The sequence below is a fragment of the Mustela nigripes genome, chromosome 14 (genome assembly GCF_022355385.1).
Source record: "Mustela nigripes isolate SB6536 chromosome 14, MUSNIG.SB6536, whole genome shotgun sequence".
Classification (NCBI taxonomy): Eukaryota; Metazoa; Chordata; class Mammalia; order Carnivora; family Mustelidae; genus Mustela; species Mustela nigripes.
This window is the reverse complement of record NC_081570.1, coordinates 43746262-43769438: the sequence shown is the minus strand read 5'-3', so window position 1 is coordinate 43769438 and position 23177 is coordinate 43746262. Positions and strand designations below refer to the sequence as shown.

The window sequence follows — 23177 nt, the reverse complement described above, 5'->3', positions numbered from 1 at the left end:
TGAATCAGTCCACCAGTCACCCTGATAGATTTCTCTGTGAGCATCAATAAACCAAAGTCCCTGTGTACATTCCAGGTGATTCTTGGACTCATTTAAACTCCAGGGTCCCCCCTACCTGGGTGGCTCATTTGGTTAAGTATCTGCCTTCAGCTCAGGTCATGATCTCAGGGTCCTGGGATCGAGCCCCACATCAGGCTCCCTGCTCAGCAGGAGTCTGCTTCTCCCTCTGCCTGCTGCTCCCCCTACTTGTGCTCTCTCTACCCACCCCTCTGACAAATAAATAAATAAAATCTTATTTAAAAAAAAAAAGATAAAATTAACTCGCAGGTCCTTGAAGTAGAGATAGGCTCTAACTTACTTCCCACACCAGAGCACCCAGGACACTCTCAGCACAAGCTAGTGACTCAGCCCCTTCCTTGTCAACTTGATGTCCCAGGAGTGGCCTGTGTATCCTAGGCCAGCAAGGGCGAGCTAGTGACTCAGCCCCTTCTTTGTCAACTTGCTATCCCAGGAGTGGCCTGTGTACCTTAGGCCAGCAAGCCAAGCCTATCATTCAATCTCAAGTAGATAATCTATCAACCACAATCTGGGATGGAAGGAAAATTCATAGCCTCTGGCAGATCTACTATGTCCTTGTCACTAACACTTGCCTGACCTTGGTAACTTCCTGAGACCAGGCAACACAGGGAAAGAACGATCCAGCAGCCACCTTCTGCACAGGAGGAGAACCAGGCTCAGGGAGAAGACTCCTCGTCCAGGTCTCAGGAAGGCAAGGTCAAGCTGGGTCTAGGTCCCTGGTCTTGGAACTCCCAGGCAGGAGCAGAGACAGGCAGCAGACAGAAGCTTGGTCCAACATTTTCTAGCCTCTCAATGGGCTCAAAGGTCATTTTGGAGGTGGTAGAAGTTGCCTGATTTGTTAAGCTCCTGGGAGGGTGTGGAATGAGGAGGAGGAGTCTCGGAAGCTATCTCTGCAGGAGACTTTTCTAACACTCGGGAGCTAGCAGGTCTTGGTGGAGTAGTAGATGTTGCACGGGGTTCCCACGTTCCAGTGGGTCCCAGCTACAGGGAGCCTTGGGGACCTTTGAGCCGCGGGGACTTGGGAGGCATTCTGCAGAGAGACTCATCATGGCCTGCAAGAAGATGTGCTCGAACAGTCGGACCAAGTGGGCCCTTCTGGGCAGTGCCAGCGTGGCTCTGGTGATCGCCATTGGATTGGTCCTGAGCTTCGTCCTGCAGCCGCATAGCCCGCCAGGTAGGGGCCCCTGTCATGCCATCTGGCTGGCTTCCCCATCCACCGCTCTGACTCCTCCTCTCTCTCACCCCACATCCCCGCTAAGACTCTCCTCATCAATTTTCCCCTCCCCCTCCACCAGGCTTGTTGCCTTCAGCCCAGACCTCCCTCCTGTGCTCCTGAATGGATCTTCCTTTTGAGGGGGTCCTATAGGCATCTCAGACTCAGCAGAGGCCGAGTCTCAGCTCAATTTATCCTTCCCCACATCCAGTCCTCCATGGGCCCTCTCTGGGTGAAGGGCCTCTCCCTTCCCACAGAAACCTGGGGGCAGCCTTCATTCCCCTCTCCTGCCTCATGTCTGTACCCTCAGGCCTGGTGTCTTGAGGCCTTTGCCTCCCCACCCTCTGTCCTCCCTATCCCCCAAACTCCCAGGCCTCAGGTGTCCTTAACTCCTGCTACAGCTTTCCTGCCCCAGTCTCAGTCTGCAACCTACTCTCCCAGCTAGTGCTAGCTCTGTAGCTCATGAGATCTTGCTAAACACAAATCTCCTTGCTGCCCTCAACACACGGCTAGCCCCTTTGCTGGCGTTCATGGCCATTTACAGTCTGATCACAAGGCCCCTTTCCAGGCCTGCCCTCTCCTTGTCTCCACTCCTATCTGCTATCTGTACCCGGCCAGTAGCTGTTCGTCCAGGTGACCACACTCTGTCCTTCCTTCCAGCCTTCGCTGATACCGTTCTCTCTGTCCCCCTTTTCTTTCAGAGTTACACCCTTCCTCAAAGCCCCCTTCAGTGTTCCCTCCTCTTCCTGTAAACTTCCTGACCACCCAGGCTGGTTAGGGGGCTCCTTGGGCCCAGGAGCCCACATGTTTCTCTCTCTCTCTCTCTCTCTCTCTCTCTCTCATAGGGCTGGTGTCTCTGGGGTCCCCATCCCTCTGCTAGATAGGGAGCCAGACATGCCCTGGGACCCCAGGAGGCCTCAGTGGGATGAACAGAGAGGAGTTTGGGGCAGAGGCAAGAACTGAGGCCAATAGCTCCCTTGGCTTCCATTCCAGACTGTGAGCCTGAGGAGGTCTGCCGCCCGGATGCGGACATGCTGGACTACCTGCAGAGCCAGGGCCACATCAGCCAGCGGGACGGCCTGCTGGTCACCTGGTACCATGCTGCCAACAGCCGGAAGGAGATGGAAGCTGCCCTGAAAGGTAAGTCTGGCTGCCAGGGCTGGGACAGGCCACGGTAGAGGTGAAGGAGACGGGAGAGCAGAGGTGGGGATGAGACAGATTCTAAAGTCACGGTGTCCTGCCCTCTGCCCCAGCTACCCCTTTCATGACCTGCCAGCTGCCAGCTGTCCCGGCTCGGAGGTCCTTGCCCTCAAAGCTAGTGGAAGCCAGAAGATGTGAATTTGAGGCTCAGTGCTATCAAAAATGAGCTGTGGAAAGCTGAGCAAATTGTAGAATGCCTCTGAGCCTCTGATTCGGAGCGATTATGGTGGCGCCTGGGGTAGCAGACCTGGTCCCATATCTTCAGGACTTTGGCCAAGAAGGCGGCTGAGGGCCCCAACCAGGCAGTGCCCAAGAGCAGGGAGCCTGGACAGGCACCCCTTAGCCTAGCTCAGGGATCCAGAGGCCCAGTTTGCTTCCTGGGGGTTCTACCCGGTATCTGCAGTATAAGGCTGGGGATAAGGCTGGCCCACAGCTGGGGTGGGGACCCTGGGTGAGACTCAGGGTTGGGGCCAGGCTGGTGAAGGCATCTTGGATGTGAATGAGCTTCCATGAGGAGAGGAGGAGCCAGAGCCAAGATCTGGGAGGCAGACAGAACTGGGTTCAAATCCTAACTTGGTCCTTTACTGTCACAGTGATTTGGGACAGGTGACTTCCCTGTCCGCAGTTCGTTTTTTCCCTCTGCATGATGTGGATTAGTAGAATTCCTGTATCATTAATCGTCCAAACCAGATCACGCTGAGCCTGCAGAAATACACTAGACTCTCCCAGGCAAAGGGGGGATATGGCTGCTCTAGTTAAGTGAGCCTATTTCCTGTGAATAATGATTAACACTTAATGAATGCCTAACCAGGGCTATCCTATTATTTTATTTCTTGTAAATGAGAAAGTGGAGGCACAGAGAAGACAAGTATCCTGCAGCAGTAACACAGATCACCTGTTTGCCGCAGGGCTCATGCCTGTGGTCTGGGTTCATGGGGGAGGGGTTGGGGGAGGGTGGAAGGAGGGCTCTGTAACTTCCTGTCTGTTGGTGGGGTTGGGCAGCCCTCCTCCTCCCCTCCTAGGGCCACAGGAAATGGATCCTTCCCTGTTCGCCTGTTGCTTCCTCACACCCCACCCCAAACATATCTACCTCCAGATTCAGCATCTGGAAGGCAAGTAACATTTCATGGTAAGAGAAGACTTTTCCAGAAAGAAGTTGGGCCTAGGTGGCAAGTGCAGGGAGGCAGGTTAGGGCCAAAAGGTACTTTCTGCTGGTCTACAGTTCGATTCATTGAGCATTCCCTGGGTCCCTGCTCCAGGTCAGTCTCAGGAGAAGGGTTTAAAAATGAGTGAGCTGTGACCTTGTCTCCAAGGGGCAGTTAGTGCAAGTTCAGCAAGGCAGCAGCATTGGGGTCACCAGGACTCACTCAGAGGGCTCTCCATGCACCCCAGTCCCCCAAGACTAGAACTGCCCCCCATTGGATGGGAACCATTCTCAGGAGCTACCATCTTACCTGCACCCCAACCCGGTTTCAGCCCAGCTTCTCTGGGCTTCACTGGGTCCCCGAGCCTTTTGGACCCCTCTCTCTGCATTCTGAAGTAACCATAAGTTAAGATGAGAAAAAGCTTTGCGCTCAAGTCAGAAAATGAAGGTTGCCTTCATAAAGACCTTCATGGTTTAACAACGTGTGTTTCTGTTCATGTCCTATTTCCATGGCCCCGGGGGGCCCATCATCACGGTGCCAGTAAGGAAACCTGGGAGTCCCCTGTTCCAGAAGCAGGATCCGTAACATTTGGAGGAAACAGGATGATGTGAAATGCTTGGCCCACTGCCAGGGACATCCCAGACCTCTGCTTCCTTCCCCTCCTGGAAATCCAGGCACCTAGATTTTAGGGAAATCTGCAGAAATTCTCTGTGACTTTGGCTGAGCTCGCTTTTACCTTTCCAGACCTAGGCTCTACTGAGCTTGACTTTCAGTCAGTCGGGTGTTCATCATTCAACAAACATTTTTGAAGCTCCTTTTTTAGGCCTGATACCATCTGGGTCGGGAAATTCAAGTGATGGTCACTTCAGACCCAGCTCCTGCACCCTGATGCCCACCTACACACAGGAGCAGTTCCGTGGGACAAAGCCCTCAGAAGGGTAGCCCCGAAGCGGATGACTAAGTCAGACTGGACCTCGGGTTCAGGCGTGGCCTCCCTGAGGAAGTGGTATTTTAAGCCCACGCTAACAGATGAGCAGGACGTAGCCTAGTAAAGCTGCAGAGGGAAGAATGTTGCCAAGGCAACAACCAGGAGTAAGAGCCCAGAGATGGGGGGACAGAAAATATTCAAGCCTCACTACTCAAAGTGCAGTCCAAGGCGCGGCAGCTTGGGCCAGGCTGGGGAGCTGGGAGATAACGTAGAACCTTGGCCCGGCCCCTGACCTGCTGATGAGAACTTGAATTTTAACAGTTCCTGGGTGATAGGTAGTAATGTTGCAGAAGCTGGAGAGGCCGGATCCTAGAGACTGAGGGAGAGGGGGACTCCAGGTGAGATAAGAAATTTTGTCAGGGCCTGGTCATGTGGGACCACCAAGGCTGTGGTAAGGAATTGGGGTTTGAGTCCAAGGGCAATGGCTGAGACCATTTTGTTTTGTTTTTTTAGCAAAAAGTGACACAAGCAGGTGCATGTTTAGAATACTCCTGTAGTTGCTGTGTAGAGAATGGACTTGGGGGGGCAGGGCTAGAGGTGAGAGTTTAGGAGGTGGTGAGTGTGAACCAGGACAAGAGGCCCCTTCTGACGCCAGTGTTGCAGAGCTGTTGCAGAGCTGAACGTGAGCCCTGGCTCCCTCCCTCCCCTCTTCCCTATGCTGCATATCCCAAATGCCAGTGGCCCTGGCAGGGCCTTCCAAGCCCACATCCACTGGGAAGGCCTTAGCTCCCTCCTAAGACCAAACTCTGAAGGACAGGGTTTTAAAAACTGAAATTAAAAAAATTAAAATAACAAGGCTCAGTGCTACAAAGGTGCAAGGAGATGGGCAAGCTTGTGTACTTCAGGTGGGAACATGAACCAGAGCAATTTTTCTAGACAGTAATTTGATAATGTGGGCCTTAACAGTGACCCCACATAGCCCTAACTCTAATTCCACAAGTAGGCCCTAGAAATAATTCAAAAACCAGAAAAGACTGTGCATCATTTATTAGTAGCAAAGAATTGGAAACTACCAAACTGCCTCAGGAATAAGAGGTGGCTCACAAAATCGTGGGAGCACTCTAACCAGAGCTTTTGTAGCCTTGATGAAAAAAGAGACCTAGATGGTGAAAATGTCATAATATTGAAGGAAAAAGATTAAAAATTATAAATGCAGTGTGGTCTCCACTGCATAAAAAGCATGCATAGACAAAAACGGAAGAAAATACATCGAAATGTGAACTCTGATGGAAATGTGGATTGAGTATTTTTCTTCCTGCTTTTCTGTATTTTCCAAACGTTCTTCAATAAATGGGTAAGACTTGGATGATGAGGAAAAAAAAAGAAAAAAGTCTTTCTTCAAAGGAGCTGATCCAGTTCTGCCTCTTGCCCAGACAATACCATGGTCCTGGAGGCAGATGTCATGGTAGAAGGACTCAACACAGTCAACGAGACAGGGGTCCCTATCATGGCGCACCCCCCGGCCATCTACAGCGACAACACCCTGCAGCAGTGGCTGGAAGCTGTGCTGGCCTCTTCCCGGAAGGGTGAGGATGCTCTGAGCCCCTTTCCAGCCCTCCAGGCCAGCCCCAGACTCAACTGCTCATAGCCTGGGCCCCACCCCCCACACACCCCCACTGCCCCTCCCCCTGCCAGGCACCCTGGCCCAGGGAATTCTAGGTGGGGTGGGGGATGGGAAAGGGCCGGGTACACTGTGAGGTGCAGACACGTTCAGATTGTTGCCTCCGGAATCCACCCCCCACCCCACCCCCACCCGCCCCTGTTCAAAACCCAACTCCACCCTTCCCTCCCAGGACCCTTTGCCAATTTTGGTCAGAATCCAGGCCTCACCCTTCCACCTCCCATCTGTCATTCACCATGTCCCGCCCCCGGACTTGGCTGCTCTGTCTTCCCTCCATCACCACCACCACATACATCTGAGTGAGCTTTCCCAACGCCGGTTTTTCACTCCCCTCTTCAGCCCTGCATGGCACCTCGTTGCCCTGGGACAGCATATCCTCTCCTTGGTCTGGCTTTCAGCTGCCTTTTCTAACCTCACAGCTTCATGCCCCTGCGGTTCCCCTGGTTGCCATTCATCCCCAGCCCCTCACTGCCTGAGTAGGACAGGCCTTTGTTCTCAGGGGCCTAAACCTGCCCTGTCCAAGAACCATGGTATCTTCTCTCTCATGCTTGACAGTCCCTGTGCCTGCCCAAGTCTGAGCCCTGGGCTGGCCTCTGCTTTCTCCCTACAGGGACAGGGCAGGTCCCTCCTCTGTGGTAGCTCAGCCTGTTGGAAAGCCCTCTTCACACCCAGCTGGAATCAGGGCCCTGTCTGCCCACCTCATCACCCACCCCACCCCAAACACTGCTCTCTGCTCCAGGAAGTCATGTCTGCTGGTTCCTTCTGCCCTGAGCATGAGGGGCCATTTCCCCAAGCCCTTTGGCACCTCCCCACAGGCATCAAACTGGACTTCAAGAGCATCAAGGCTGTGGGCCCCTCACTGGACCTCCTGCGGCAGCTGACAGAGGATGGGAGAGTCCGAAGGCCCGTGTGGATCAATGCTGACATCCTGAGGGGCCCCAATGTGCCCATCTCAGTCGAGGTTAATGCCTCACAGTGAGTGTCCGCTTCTCTCCCCCAGCCGTGGCCAGCGCTCTTCCTTCGCCATCTGGCACAGAAAGTCCTCAGGGCCCCTTTGCCGAGTTTACTTCCAGTCACACCATGGAACCAGACCTCTGAGCCTTTTCACATGCTGTTCCCTTCGCTTCGAATGTCTTTCCCCTGTTCCCTGGTGAACCTTTGCCCAGTCATTACCTCCTGCCACATCTACCCTAACATCCCAGGCTGCTGAGAGCCTTCATCCAATCCGCACGTCATCCTAACACAGCCCTGATTTCGGGGGCTGTCACAGCCAGATTACGGGTTTATAACCCCCTACTCCACAGTGGACCCCTAGAGGGCAGACAGGGCCCAGTCCTTTCATATCCCCAGGGACCAAGGCAGGGCTTGGCTTGCTAGAGAAAAGCCTAAAAGTGCTAACTCCTTCCCCAGCCCCCCTGAAATCCTAGCACTGCACCAACACCCACCCCCATACACCAGCTCATGGTACTCCAGTTTATAGTGAAGGGCCACACAGAAGGAGAAAATGTGTTGAGAGCATCTCCTGCCATGTTGCAGAAGGGAAAGCTGACAGTAATTGAGACTCAATTTGTTGAATGTTTATTATGTGCCCAGGCACTGTTTCCAAAAAGTACTTTAGTTATCAAGAGAATGAGGTAGGTACTATTATTTTCATTTTATTAACACAGGAACTATCGCATCGAAGTTAAGAGTGGCCTAGGTCTAAAAATGGAGAGCAAGGATTCTAAGCCAGTCCTTTCTGATTCCAGTTATCCATCTCTCCATCTGTCCATCCATCCAGAAAGCCAGCCAAACATCCATCCATCCATCCAGTACTTTTATGATTCTCAAACTGAGGTGCATTTGGAAAGCAGCAGTTGGAAAAATGTAGTCCGAGGCCCAGGATAAATAATGGCTCATCTTCTTGGAGTGTTGATTTTACTTGATAGTTTGGGGAGGAGAGGGTAACATTATTGCTCCATTAAAATTCCTACCAGGGAAAAATTTACATGGGATTTAAAAATAAAACCTGAAGCTTCAGAGACAAGTAGCAGAGTCTAGATCCCCACATCTGGGGCTCTGGCTTGTCTCCCCTTGTCCAGTTGGGGATGCTGAAGGGGCCCGGCCCTACCAGAAGGGGTAACATCTTTGAGACTAAAAGAGGTTGAATGAGCTACCCAAGGTTATAGAGTCAGGACCTGAACCCAGAACCCCCTGACTCCAAAGTCCATGCCTCATTTGTAGGACCTGAATAAGTCACTTCTGTTCTTCAGGACTCTGCTTCTGTCCTTACACTCTACATTCCATAGGACTTCCACTTCCTAGCCCAGTGATGGGAACCCAGGAGATGAGGAAGGGACCAGCAAGGCTCTCAAAGACCAGTGTCTCTGCTTTTCTGCAGGTTCTTGGCTTTGGTCCAGGAGAAGTATCCTGAGGCCACTCTGTCTCCGGGCTGGACCACCTTCTATGTGCCCATGTTCCTGAACATGACATACACCCGAGCCATGGTGGAAAGGATGCAGGGACTGGTGGGCGCACTGCCACAGAGGGTCACTTTCCCTGTGCGGGCTGTCATGGTACGGGATGCCTGGCCCCACTTCAGCTGGCTGCTGGGCCAATCCAAGAGGTGAAAACTCCCAGGCCCCTGCCACAGCCCTTGATCTTCCAAACCTGCTCCCAGGCACCAGTGCTCCCTAGGGAGATCCCACCCTCTTAACCACATCTGTCCAATAACCCACTGGTGTTCACATCCTCTGCAGCAGCCCTGCTCTCTGCTTGTGTACCTCTGGTGATGGGCTTCTCACTATCATCCGAAGCAGCCAGTCCATTGGTCGATAGCTTAACCTGGTGGCAAGTCTTCCTTCCTGGGAGCCGGCTGTGCCCAGGATCATCCTCTAGGGATTGAGGGACTCCCATATGTACTCGTGCGGTCTGCACCCAGCTGCCTAGGCCCACCTTCCTCGGCCACCTCCCACAGGAGTTCCAGAGCTGTCTCCTTCTCCCTCCACACCTGTTCTCCCCCACAGCGTGTACCCATCCCTTTCTATCCTTGTCCCGTTCCAAGACAGGACCAGAAATAGACACTCCCAGGGAGGAGGCAGGATGGGGCAGCCCCTCCTGCTTGATCTTTCTCTCTTCCTTCCTGAAGCCCCTGTGACAACTTCTGCCCCTGGGAAGGCAGGAGTAATTCTCAGGGAGGAGGGGCTGGTGGGAAGCTGGAGGCCAGCTTCTTGATCATCCCTGCGCAGCGAGGGTGCTGCTCTGGGAGGAGGCCGTTGCTGGGCCCAGGCAGGAGCTGAGCTGGCTCTCTGGGCCCCAGGTACAGCCTGACGCTGTGGCAGAGTGCCTCGGACCCCCTGTCAGTGGATGATCTCCTCTACATCCGAGACAACACCGCCCCCGACCAAGTCTACTATGACCTCTTTGAGCCTATCCTGTCGCAGTTCAAGCAGCTGGCCGGTAGGGAGGGGCGGGGAGCAGCCAGGGAGGGTAGGGGCCTGAATTTTGCATCGGACGGCATTTGGTGGAGATTAGAGCAGAGCTAGAGAAGGGAAAATTCTGGGTGGACTCTAAGCACATATTGAAGGCCAAACATGGGTATGGTGTGCTGTGTCAGCCTCAGATATCCAGGAAGCAGTGATTCCATTCTAAAGAGAGAGAAACTGACCTTCAGACCACTTAAGTAATCTGCACCAAGTCATTTGCTGTACACAGCACAGCCTAGATTGGAACCCAGCAAATCCCAAACCCCATGTACTTTCCCTTACAGCATAGTTTCTCAGAGCCTGTCCCCTCTGCACCAATGTACCTACTAATCAGTGACCCAGATGCTACCTGTTAACTTGTCCAAACCCCTTATTCCCTTGATCCTGGGCCTAGGAGAGCCTCCATTTAAGCTGGCTCCCAGGGAACCCGAGAGACTCACCATTCCTGCCATGGGACCCATGTTGGTGCGGGGACAGGGAGTTCCATCTTTGGGGCTGGGCAGACTTGGCTCCATCAGGCTCCAACCCCAGTAACTCTGTTGTTTGGCTGTGGGACCTTGCACCAGCCCCTCCTCGTAATCTCTGATGGTAGGACTTGTGCCTGGTGGGGTGCCTTGAGGCAGGGAGAAAATGTGTGTAGACATAGGGTGCAGAGAAGGTGCTCTGGGAATAGTGGCCCTTTCATCTTGACAATTTGGGCCCTGCAGCGAATGCCACACGGAAGCGAATTTACTACACGGGAGGCAGCCTGATCCCTCTTCTCCAGCCCCGTGGCGGGGACGGTCTGAGTGTGGAGTGGCTGGTTCCTGACCTCCAGGGCAACGGGAGAACAGCAACAGTCAACCTCCCAGGTAAGGCCTGCCTTCAGCCCCTGAGCCCCTATTGCTCCTAGCTAAACTCAGCAGCTGGGGTGGTGGGGGGAGGGGCGGAGTCCTTTGTATGGGGCAGGAGTCTAGGGCCTCTGTTACTTTGGCGGTGTGCTAGATGCCATGGTGGAGAGCCTAGGGCCCTAACCTTCAGTGCCCTTGAGTCCTGAGCTCTATCTGCTGTGGAAGAGGCAGGCCATGGCCTCAGGACTGAGTCCCAGTCAAAGGTCCAGAGCCGAGCTAGCTGCCGATCATGTCATTCTGATGAGTCCCAGGCACATTTATAAAGCAGCCTTCCGCTTGGAGCCCAGACCATCATCGACAGATCTCAGTGGATAGGGCACCAGCTTCTCCTTGGCTGCCCCCATTACCACCCCTGGATATCCCCTATAACCCCAACTCCTTACACTGTGGCCTCCACCACCCCCTTTCAGACAGAGAAGGCATGATCCTGCTAAACGTTGGCCTCCAGGAGCCTGGAGCCAAGGACACCGTGGCCATGGTGCGTGCCCCAGGAGGTCCTGTCCTGACGCTGGAGTCCTGCCTGTTGCAACTCGCTGGGCGGCCTGGGCGCTGGGGTATCTACCTGCACATAGCCGAGCCTTTGGCCCTCCGGCCGGCCCTGGCCACACTGGCCCACCTTTCTGCCCGTGGCCACCTGCTGTGGCCTGTGTGGATTGGGGCCACAGTCTCCCACGGCAGCTTTGTGGTCCCTGGCCACGTGGCGGGCAGGGAGCTGCTGACAGCCGTGGCAGAGGTGTTCCCCCACGTGACAGTGGCACCAGGCTGGCCTGAGGAGGCGCTGGGCAGTGGCTACAGGGAACAGCTGCTTGCAGATATGCTGGGCCTGTGCCAGGGTCTCTGGCAGCCTGTGTCCTTCCAGCTGCAGGCTGGGCTACTGGGCCGGGACACGGCTGGGGTGGTGGCCAGGCTGCTGGCAGCCTCGCCCCAGGCCACTGTCACAGTGGAGCACAGATCTGAGGGAGGCGGCTATGCACCAGTGCGGGAGGTGCTGCTGGCTGCCAGGGCTGTGGACAGGACCCGAGTCTACTACAGGCTGCCTCAGAGGGACCGCGAAGACTTGCTGGCGGACGTTGGCAGGAACTGAGCGCCTGCGGGGTCTGGGCCCGCGGACGCCTGGGTCCAGGCTTCCCACGGCAGAGACAGCAAGGAATAAATGCTCCTGTCTTCCTCGATGCACTGCCAATGTGTCCCTTGGGGCAGCAGGATGGAGGGGGAGTGGGCATGCGTTGGCCACTGTGGGGGCGGGGCTAGAGGGTCTGGAGGCTGGGGGCTAGATCACTCCGGTTGTCCAACAGGAACTGCTCACAGGCCTTGAAGGTGGTATAGAACTCCGAGGAGAGACCAGCCACGTTGGTGGTCACATAGTTGAGAAAGCCTGGGGTAGCCTGGTTGTAGTAGGACACCTGCCAGGTAGGAAGGAAGCCACATTCAGGGAGGGGTTACGGGGAGGGGATGGGGAGGGCAGCAAATCCGGGCCAGCACTCTGGGGCCCTAGGGGATGATGTGTGACCCTGGTGGCTGACAACCCCGCTTCCTTCAGTCAACCATACATGGTACTGCCAACCTGTGCCTCCCTTGTCAGATGGGGGAGGTTCTGGAGGACAGGGAAGGGGTGTCCCAAGCCCTGCACAGAGAAATGGTGCTCTAGGGTCATAGAAGGAAGTTAGAAATAAGCTCAGTGCTGAGATGGTGCTGAGAAACCCCTCACGTTACACATATAAAGGTAGCAAACACCAGCCTCCTTCCGGGTGCTGCCCCCTCCACCACACACACACTGGCCCTCAGCCACTTCCCTTACATTTTCAATTAGCGCTAACGCCTTGCTGAGTTTTATAAAGCCTACCTAGAGGAGAGGTAATACAAGTAAATAACGAGATGAACATTAGATCAGAACCCAGGCCTCTGCCCTCAGCATCCAGAGCTGTTTCGGAGACCCTGCTGTCCTCCTCCTCACAGATAAGATCCAGCCCCTGACACTCCCTGGCTCCCCCAAGCTAGAAAAGAGCCTGCAGGTGGGGCCCAGGTATGCAATTCACTGAGTCCACAGCACCAAGCTCTGGACGTGCATATGGCTTTGGGGTGGGGTGGGGGGGGACACGGGCCTCACCTTGGTCAGCTGGTCCCCCTCTCGCCAGAAGCAGAAGCCGGAGCAGAGGGTCTCCCCGCGCCTGTATGCTGGCGTCTCAGGATGTGTGGGCAGTGTAACTGACCTCAGCGCAATGACGTAGGGGTCCCTGGAGCAGAGCAAGGATGGAGGAAGTGAGGGCCTATTCCCCCAGCTCAGGCGCCAGAGGACCCTCCACACAGATGACTCCCCCAGAGGCTAAGGCACAGAAATGTTTAAAAGGGCCGACGGGCTCTGGGCCAGGCTAGAGAGGAGGGGCCTGTGTGTCAGCAGCCCCGTATTTGCCAGGAGCCAGCATGGCTTCATCACAGATTTTTCTGGAATAGCTGCTCCACTGCAGATGCTCAAAGGAGTCCCACATTTTGGAATTTTGGGCTTCACTTTTCTGTGCTTGTCCCCAACGGAAGTGATGCTGTGCATCCTGGCCTTGCCGCTCTTCAGTCAACATGGGGCCTTCAGAGGGTGGAGGCTAAGGAGGTGGCCCATGAGCAAGGGCCTGCCATGTCTGGGGGAAGGCAGCCTTGCTCCCCTCTCCCCTAGAGACAGAGACCACCCTGCCTTAGAGCACATGTAACCAGAAGGGAGCTGCAACCCCTCATTTTACCCATAGCAAGACCCCGGCAGCCCCAACAAATCAAGCAGTGCCTGGAGTCCCACAGCAAACAGGAAGAGCCCTGAGTTTAAGCTGCTGTCCCCTCCCAGGGAGGGAGATGAGCCCTGCCCGCCTCCGGTCTCCGCAACCTGGCACCCACCCATGGTCACAAGGCTTCCGCCGGGAGGCCAGGATCACAAAGTCCTGGGGCTTGGCATCGCCGCCGAGGACAGGGCTGATGACATGGTAGATGGCGTCGTCCTCGTCCACCTGCTGCACGAGCTCCACACTCCTATAGAGAGGGCCAGAGGTCAGGACTCAAGAGTCACGCTGGCTGCTCCTGGGACAGCCAGTCCAGCCCAGGCCCTCCCATGCTTCAGCCTTCTTAGGCAGAGTCTGGGGGGACACTTGGCCACCTCCACTGCTCAGCTGGGGCCACAGGAGGGCAGGAAGGCCAGACCAACCACGGGTGAACACATACACACGGGTACGGAGGCAAATGCACACAGACATGGGAACAAAGATATGCACAGATAAAGGCACACCCGTGAGCATACACAGACACAGGTCCTCCCAGTGCACACACGGCCCTGGACAGACGTGTGACAGTGTCCGGGTTATGAGTGCCTGCCATGTGCCGGGCACTGTTCCGTGGTGCTTTCCATGTACTGTCTCATTTAACCCCACAGCAGCTGACGCAATAGGTCCTCTTGGTGTCCCCATCGTATAGACAAGGGCCTGAGACTCAGGGAAATAGCCTGCCCACAGCCACAGCCCCTCAGGCCCAGGCATACTGCACATGGGTACAGGGCATAGGGTTACACCAATACGCACGCACAGAAACATACATGACCATGTCTGACCCTACCACCTCCTCCCCTGCTCTCCCACCCGCCCTCAGAGGCTGCCTCACGAACAGGGTGCTAAGGGCAGGGTGGGGGGAAGCAGCTAAGGGCTCCCTTTCCCCTTGGGACACTCTCCTGCCCCAACCCCATCAAGTATCAAGATCTGATTTTGCCTTCAAGGCCCACATCAGCCTGCCTCCTCCAAAAAGCCTTCCTACCATATGCCCAATGCCCCCAACATCCACCACCAAATCACCTCCCAGCTTTGTAGAATGTCACTACTAACAGGCTTGGGGTCACCTAGACCAGGGCTTTTAACTTTTTTGTTTTTTTAAGATTTTATTCATTTATTTGAGAGAAAGCATGCGCCCGCGTGCACACATACACGCACACATGAACAAGCTAGAGAGGGGCAGAGAAAGAGGGAGAAGCAGGCTCCTTGCTGAGCAGAGAGCCTGATGGTGGGTGAGGGCTCCATCCCAGGACCCTGGGATCATGACCTGAGCCAAAAGCAGCCACTTAACAGACCAAACCATCCAGGCACCCCTGACTTAGGCTTTTTAAAGCAATGGTCTTTTGTGCACCAAAGCCTTTGATTAAACAGAAAGCCTGTGTGGAAAGAGCCATAAGTAGGCCTGCTCTGGTAAGATAGACGGAGGTAGGAAGAGGAAGGCAATTTGTCAAAACTCAACTTGCCAGACAACCTGCTCACTGAATTCCCACATGCACGGATCCTCCTCATGGATAGACTTGGGAACATAGACGCCTCTTAGAGCAGCCACAGGAGAAATGACGGAAGTAAGGTGTTGGCACAACAGAAAATGACTTTAAGGGAACTGGGACAAAATACCAGTTTCAACTTTAACATTCTCATATTAAATACTGAAATTTTGGCTGTTTTCCTAAGAACAGCTTTATCTTCCTTGGCTAAATTCAGGAAGAAAATATTCACATGGAGAATCAGTAAATTCGGGGAACAAATGTATTCATAGGAGTAACATTTATATTCAGTAACTCACTACATTCAAAAATAACATATACGTGCACATTTCCCTAAGAAGAGCTGGCAGACTGGGTGAATTCATCAAACTGGCCGTTCCATGCATTCCCCTGAAGCTGGGAGGGGGCCACCAGGCCCTCAGCATTATAACCCCCACCAAGTGGTCCCCGAGCCTCCTATGGGGACACAGAATGCCATAGAACATGGTCTGAAAATCACTGATCTAGGAGCACCTGGGTGGCTCAGCTGGTTGAGCGTCTGCCTTCAGCTCAGGTCAAAATCTCAGGGTTCTGGGATCGAGATCCACAGTGGGCTCCCTGCTTCTCCCTCTGCTCTGTCCCCCCCCCCCACTCTCCTGTGTGCGCATGCGCACTCTCTCTCTCTTTCAAATAAATAAAATAAAAAGAAAGAAAAACCAAACATAGAAATTTAAAAGACAAAAAAAGAAAAAGAGGAAATTTTTTTAAAAAATCACTAATCTATCCCAGAGTGCAAATGCATGACCCATACCTCAAGTACCCATTTAAGAGAAGGAAAACTGAAGCCTACAAAGGAAGGGACTTGCCCAAGGTCACAGAGCCGGTTGGTCCAGAAACATGACTTAAACCCAGGCCTCTAACTCCAGTTCAGGCTCAGTCCCTCCGGAGGGCTCAGAATAACCTCGACTCTGACACCCGCCCAACACGTATCTGCACTTTCCCTCACACTGCCACCCCCCACGCTCTGCTAAAAGCCAGCAGGGGCTGAGCGTCAGGGAGGACAGCTCAGCAAGGGACACCCGAGGGCCCCGCCTCCCCATCAGGCCTGAGCAGAGCGCAATGCCCCACCCGCACCTCGGCCCTCACCGGTAGTGCTTGTCCCACTCCGGCCTCCGAAGCAGGTCCGAGAGCAGCAGGAAGGCCTGGGTGGCATCCACATGCACCAACATCTCCATGTGGAAGGACAGGAACTTGTCTTCCTCCAGAGTGTACAGGCGGACCTGCATGGGACAGAGGGCAGCCTCGGTCCCGCACCTCCTCCCCGGGCTATGCTAGGCCATGGGGTGAGCTGCCTCCACGCTGGAGGCCAGGGCTGGAAGCTCAGGGCTGCCACTGACTTGCTGTGTGACTGTGAGAAAGCGATTCAACCTCTCTGAGCCTCAGGCTCATCCCCATGGAAATGGGCCGCTGGGAGAATCTGGCACAGGTGGACAGGAGGGTGTATTAGGAAGCAGTGATTAAGGCAACAGCAGAAAGAGTCCTCAGAGCCATGGACCTGGTGAAGCCCCTAATGTCACAGATGAGGGGCAGTGACTCTCCTCAGGGCACAGGCAGAGCTCATGTCTTCCCTCAACCCAGGCTTGTCCTGGCCCTTTCTGTGCAGGGAGGAAGGAGCAGAGAGAGGAAGGAAGCAGCAGGGCAGAGAATAGCAGAGATGAGGGGTTGGGGGCTAGATGGTGGGTGGGCAGGAGAGAAAGATTTGGGGGTTCTCCACTCCAGGTCCTGTGAGAGCATCGTGTTTCTCTAACTGGGATGGTTTCATGGGAGAAACCAATTCCTTTTAAGAAGGTCAGTTAAGGGGTGCCTAAGTGGCTCGGTTGGTTGAGTGACTGCCTTCGGCTCAGGTCATGATCCTGGAGTCCCAGGATAGAGTCCCATATTTGGGCTCCCTGCTCAGTGGGGAGTCTGCTTCTCCCTCTGACCCCCCCGCCATGCTCTCTCTCTCTCATTCTCTCCCTCTCAAATAATATAAATAAAATCTTCGGGGCGCCTGAGTGGCTCAGTGGTTAAAGCCTCTGCCGTCGCCCCAGGTCATGATCCCAGGGTCCTGGGATCAAGCCCCACATCGGGTTCTCTGCTCAGCTGGGAGCCTGCTTCCCTTCCCCTCTCTCTCTGCCTGCCTCTCTGCCTACTTGTGATCTCTGTCTGTCAAATAAATAAATAAAATATTTTAAATAAATAAAATCTTAAAAAAAAAAAAGAAGTCAGTTGAGCATCTGCCTTCAGGTCAGATCATGTCCTCGGGGTTCTGGGATTGAGCCCTACATTGGGCTCCCTGCTCAGCAGGGAGTATGCTTCTCCCTCTCCCTCTGCCCCCTCCCCTGCTTCTGTGCTCTCTCTTGCCTACTCTCTCTCTCAAATAAATAAATTAAATATTTAAAAAACAAAAAGAAAGAAAGAAATCCCCTTTGGACATGAGTGGTTTGAGAGAACTTCTGTGGCTTGAGGTCAGCCATCTCTGCTGGTGGGTGGGGCCAGCTACCTGGTTGATCTCGGAAGACAGCACCCAGTTGTCCTTGGCCACCAGCATCTTCAGGGAGGAGACATTGTTGTAGCTCAGGTAGACCTGGACAGAGCACACAGAGAAGCCTCACCTTCTCCCCTTCCTTGGAGGCTCTGGGCCAGGAGAGGACATTGGGCTGTGAAGGGGTGAGAAGGGGGGGTAAGTGCCAGGGCCTCAGGATAGAAAGCCCAGCCTTGGGAAGGCTCTCTGTGTGACCCTCTTCTCAGGGCCTCAGCTCCCTCCTGCAAAATGGGGACAGAGGAAAGCCCTTTGCTAACTGCACCAATCTTGAGTCATGACACAGTATCCTGTCCCCCTCAGGCCTACTTTCAAACCCATTCTGACAAGAACAGAGAGTCAGGGTCCCCCCACCCCCAACACGGGCCTGAGGACTGTACCCTCAGAGCAGAGGCCTTACCTGGTTGCTAGGGTCCCAGGGGACAGAGAGGGGCATTTCTGCCTGTTTACAGGATACGATGTACTTCCTGGGAGAGGGAAGAGAACCACTATGGTCCCTGGGAAGCCCACGTCTTTCAGAAGACTTCGCTCCCAGTGCTCAGGCCTGCAGCAGGGGAGGGACTCCTGTCCAGCCACGTAGACAGGCTGGGCACCCAGAAAATGGGAGCTGAGAGCATATGAACTCATCCAGAAGCAGAGTGAGGCCAGGGGCAGGGTGCTGGGAAAAGGCTCGCTCCCCGTGCCCTCGCCTAGCAGATGGCCTTGGCTGAAGCAGCTTTGCCCTCGAGCCTCAGTGGGCTCCTCCGTACAGTGGGGCTGGGCGTTGCACCTGCCTCATGGGGTCATCATGGTGGGGAGGATCGGCCATGATAAGTGCTCTGTAGATTCACACTTCTCCTGTCTGCACAGATGGCAAACCCCAGTGTATTTCCAGCACTTTCCAGCGTGGAAAGTGCTTCAGCAGCCGTGGGCCACACCAGGCTGTACATCTTGAGCAACTGCCTCTGCTTTCGGGACCTACCTGACACTCATGATGGTCAAGGGAAGGAACCCAGGATTCAGAAGTGGCCAGACCCCGCCAGGTTCAAAGTCTCACTCCACCCATCATTCCCATCTGTGTACCCACGGCCGCCTAATCCCTCTGCTCAGTGTCCTCGCCCAGACACTGGGTCAGGAAGACCACTGGCTCGTAAAGCTGTGTGGACGTGAAGGCCCCAGCCCAGTGCCCAGCACAGGGGTGGCACTGAAGAAATGCCAGTCCCTGGGGCCCGCGGAGCAGGTGGACAGCCCTGAACCCGTGTCCCTTCCCACCACCCGCACTCACCTGTCCAGCCGGATCTTCTTCCTGGCACTAGCCTCTCGATAGCGCCGCTCGCCATCCTGGGGAGAGACGCAGGGACAGACTGTGCTGCGGGCCAGACGAGCGGCTTGTGCCCTCCTCCCGGCTCCTGCGCCCACATTACGGTTGCCCCCGCCCAAGGCCCAAGGAGGCCCTGCAGCCCTGACGTGGAGCTCAGGTCTCACGGGGGCAGCCCAAGGCAAAGCAACCTGGACAGGAAAGGGCCGAGTCTCTGAACTTCAGCCTCTGCTTCCCCCAGACTCTCTGAATGACTCTGGGAGCACCACCTGCGCTCACTGGGCCTCAACATCCTCCTCTCCGCAAGGGGATCGCAAAGGGCACAGACGGTGCTAGTAAGAACCCACGCTTCCTGGGCACCTACTGCTACCCGGCATGCTTCTGAAGCGCTTTCCATGCAGATGTCAAGCCTTGCCACAGCCCTCTCAAGTTGGGATTCATCTTACCCTCATTTTACAGAGGAGGAAACTGAGGCACAGAAAGGTGGGTGGCTTACCCTAGGTTGTAGATGTAAGGAGTAGGGCCAGGAATGGAACCCTGACAGCCTGACCTGGAGTTCAGCCTCTTAACCACTGCTTCTGGTGTCTCCCCACTCATGAGCGTTACTGGCCCAGGCTGAGAGCGCCTCTGATCTAGTCACCACTCCTCCTCTTCCCCTCCCCCGCAGAAGCCCAGCTGCGGAGTGGGGGTCTTTCACAGCCAATGTTTGGCCCTGTGAGGTAGACAGGGTGGAGGACCATCCTGGAGAGAGGGAATGCCTCTCCAAGGTCACCCCTCTGCATCCCCAGAAGGAAGCTCCAGGTGATCCAAGACAGCATTTTTTAAGAGACGGGCTTTGAACCCAAGCCCCTGACTCTGGTCTCTATGCTTCTTGCTCTCCTGTCACCTCCTCATAATGGTCACCATTTACTGAGTACCTATGGGCCTCAGCGCCCCTCATATACCCCCCACATCCCCGGAAGGCAGGAGTGCAGACACACCTGCTGTATGGGTGGAGACAGAAACTGACAGAGGGTGCCCGCTAGAACACGGCAGAGGGGGCTTCCAACCCACATCTGACCCCAAAGCCAGCACTCCTCTGACTCTGCAGGCTCGCTGAATGCCTGCTAACACCTAGCTGAGCTAGGCCTATCCACGGCGTCCTGTTCTTGCAGGCAGACCAGGGCTCCTGCCTTGCACAAGGAGCGTCTCTGCGGGTCACGGGGCAACGTAGCTGGCTGTGCCCCCACAGAGGGGCAGGGCTGAGCCCATCACTCCCCCGCTGCATCAGGGGCTAGCAGGCCCCACCACCCCTGGGCAGAGAGGGAGGGGAAGGGAACTGGTGGTGGGGAGAGTGGCACTCACCCCCGGCTGGGGCCGAATCCAGGGCAGTGTCCGAGGCTGGTCATCCGCGTCCAGGACCACGAAGGTCATGAAGGCACTGTTGATGTGCCGCCGATGGCTCTCAGCCTCCTGGCGGTAAGCCTCCACGCACACGCCCACCTCCATGCTGAAGGGGAAGGACGGCTGCTTCCATGCTGGACCCACCTTTCTGAGCCCATGCCCCCTCCCCAACACACACACGTGCACGTGTGCACACACACACTCCTGTGGCTCTCCCAGCGGCCCAGATCAGAATCCCTCCGGTAGGAAACCCAGAACTGTTCCCTTCCATCCTGTTTACAGAGCACCTACTATAGGCCTGGCCCTAGGCTAGTCACTGGGGCCCCAGAAAGGAATACACTGGTTTGGTCCATGTACTCATGTGCTAACAGCTGGGGAACAGGGCACTGAGCAAGTATATACATACATGTATGTACATGTCTATGTATATATACTATGTAATGGAATAAATGTATATAACACGTACATACATATACATAGATACATACATATCATGTATATAAAACATGCCATGTAAACTGCAAAGGATTCTGGAAGGACGTGAGTACTTTTTCCTACTTGGAAATAATGTCCCCTATACACATCTTCACGAGGGCCCTAACAGCCATGCTCCCAACAGCTCACTCATGGCTGTTTTGTGGATTATGAAAAGCAGCCACCCCTGCGCCCCACTCTCAGGAAGCTTGATGATCCCAGCATGTGGATGTTATGCAGAGGGTGAACCAGCACCTAGGACAGGACAGTCACTGGGCCAAGGTCCCACAGCAGCCAGGAAGGGAAGCTGGGCCGGACTTGCAGTTGCTAGTTCAGGGCTCACCACCCCACCTCCCCACCCCCAACCCCCTGATCCCTCCACCACCCCTCCCCCGCCACAGCTGTGTGGGTCAGACCGTGAGCAATGGCCAGAACAGTAATAATAATGCTGCCCAGCACGGTTCCTCTGTCAATGTGCCAGTAAGACTGAACTCAGTAAGTACTGAACCCTCACAACTGTGATGTCGTCATGCTGAGCCCCATTTCACAGGCCAAAGAACTGAAGCTAAAGTGGGGCGCCTGGGTGGCTCAGATGGGTGAGCATCTGACTCTTGATTTCTGCTCAGGTCATGATCTCAGGATCATGGGGTGGTTTCCCGTGTGGGACTGAACACTGAGCACAGAGCCTGCTTGTGATTCTTTCTCCGTCTGCCTCTGGTCCTCCCCAGACCCCACCCCCAACCCACCCCCTCCAACCCTGTTCTGCAGGCTCTCTCTCTCCCTGAAATAAATGAATAAACAAACAAACAAACAGCACAATTGTTAAAAAGAAAAAAAAAAACTGAAACTCAGGGATGTTGAATAACTTGCCTAAAGCCACACAGCCAATAAAAGGTAAGCCAAACTTAAACCCAGGGAGCCTGGCTCCCTCACTTTTTTTTTTTTTTTAAGACTTTATTTATTTATTTGAGGGACAGAGAGCATGAATGCGGAAGGGCAGAGGGAAAGGGAGAAGCAGACTCCCCCCTGAGCAGGAAGCCTAATGTGGAGCTCGATCCCAGGACCCTGGATCATGACCTGAGCTGAAGACAGATGCTTAGTGGACTGAGCCACCCAGGTGTTCCATTGTTCCCTCACTTTTAACAACTCCATTATGATCTTTGAAATCATCAAAGATACATATTTAAAGTCAGCTTTCTCAAAAGTATCTGATTCATTCCAAATTAAGGACTCTGGGAAGGAATTGTTGTTTTAGGAGAAAGGTAGGGAAAGACTTGATAAACGGCAGAACACTGGCAAGAGAGGACCCTATGATGTGAGCACAGCCCAGAGGCAGGAGCCAGGAAGAGAGACAGAGACACACGGAGCATAGGGTATGATTGGAGACCCCAGGAGCCACAGGGCTGGAGAGCCCAGAGCAGGGAATAGCAGAGCTGCATCTCGGTCATGGTGAGGGTGCCCTGCTGCTGGGCAGGCTTTAGACTTCATGGGCCTTTTATCTGTGGCACTGGCAGCTTTGCGACTAGGTCCAAAAGAGCCCTCAATCCCAGGGGGCCCTGGTTCCACTCCTTACCTATGCTTGAAGGCGTTGTTCACGATGGCCTTGAACACCAGGCGGTCCCCAACCTGGGAGGGGCCCCGGAAGTGGAACATCTCAATGGCCTTCAACGTAGGGTGGGCACGGCACAGCCGGCTGGAGGAGGCAGGGGTTGGGGAGACAGGACAAATGCCCCAGTGCTTCAGCCACAGGCCTGGGCCAGCCTTTCCCCCTGCCCCCAGCCACAGACACAGCCCACATGCACTGCCCTCTGGTCCACCCACTCCCACCCAACCTGGGATGCTTCTGCCCAGGGGAATAGAACTGAAGTCCTATTTCACAGCTTAGAACACTCAGGTCTATGCACCACTAGCAAGCAGCTGAGCTTGAGGTGAAAGACGAAAGGACAGGGCTTGGGACTAATTCCTTCCCCATTGTTCCCCAACCTTTACACCCCAGCACCAGCTGCTTCTACTATCTAGAAGCCCTCCCCTTACCCGAAGCTACTTGTCATTCAAGGCCCAGCTGAAGAGCTTTCTCCAGGAAGGGTTCCCTGACTATCTGGGCTGTGACCCTCCTCTGAGATCTTCTCACACATGCACTGGGTCCCAGGGGGTCAACACAGGGGAGGGACCGTGTGGGCCAGGCTCTTTAGAGGTGAGGAATAATTCCTCTGGCTCAGGAAGGTGTGGGTTGAGGAGGGCACTCCTGACAGAAGATAGGTAGGATGAGACAGGACTGGTAGGACAGTCACAGGAAGCAATGAGGTCTTGGCTTAAGTGGAGCTGAGGGCAAGTAAAAGATCAGCACCAGGTCAAGCTGAATGGCCAGCCCAGGGCCCGGATGCTACACTAAGGCATCCAGACTAACCTAACTAACCTAACTAACATCTGGACTAACCCTGGGGTAGAGCACACTCCTCGCAGAGGGAACAGAAACACAAAGCCCTAGAGGTAGGAGGGTCAGGCAGTGAGTGTCAGTTATCATAGCTATAAAAAAATACCCCCATATTTAGAGAACAAACCCCGGACAAGTGCAGAGATTC

General features: G+C 54.7%; 2 protein-coding genes across 4 annotated transcripts in view; one reads left to right on the top strand and one right to left on the bottom strand.

The window, feature by feature from the left end:
• The first annotated feature begins 982 nt into the window (after positions 1–982).
• FAM151A (family with sequence similarity 151 member A) lies at positions 983–11771 on the top strand. Its single transcript, XM_059374843.1, has 8 exons — positions 983–1252; positions 2285–2431; positions 5998–6150; positions 7061–7220; positions 8626–8850; positions 9544–9683; positions 10417–10560; positions 11010–11771. Exons 1-8 carry the CDS (start codon positions 1126–1128, stop codon positions 11681–11683), a joined length of 1770 nt encoding a protein of 589 aa, XP_059230826.1. The 5' UTR covers positions 983–1125; the 3' UTR covers positions 11684–11771.
• A 61-nt stretch (positions 11772–11832) lies between these two features.
• Positions 11833–23177, bottom strand: part of ACOT11 (acyl-CoA thioesterase 11) — a 48603-nt gene continuing 37258 nt past the window's right edge. For all 3 annotated transcript variants that reach the window (XM_059374841.1, XM_059374840.1, XM_059374842.1), the window contains exons 8-16: positions 22169–22288; positions 20083–20227; positions 18706–18761; positions 17842–17908; positions 17403–17486; positions 16007–16140; positions 13477–13608; positions 12707–12833; positions 11833–12002 (exon numbers count right to left, since the gene is read on the bottom strand). In XM_059374841.1, coding sequence (XP_059230824.1) covers positions 11847–12002; positions 12707–12833; positions 13477–13608; positions 16007–16140; positions 17403–17486; positions 17842–17908; positions 18706–18761; positions 20083–20227; positions 22169–22288 — 1021 coding nt within the window. In that variant the 3' untranslated portion in view covers positions 11833–11846. The remainder of the gene's footprint in view (positions 12003–12706; positions 12834–13476; positions 13609–16006; positions 16141–17402; positions 17487–17841; positions 17909–18705; positions 18762–20082; positions 20228–22168; positions 22289–23177) is intronic.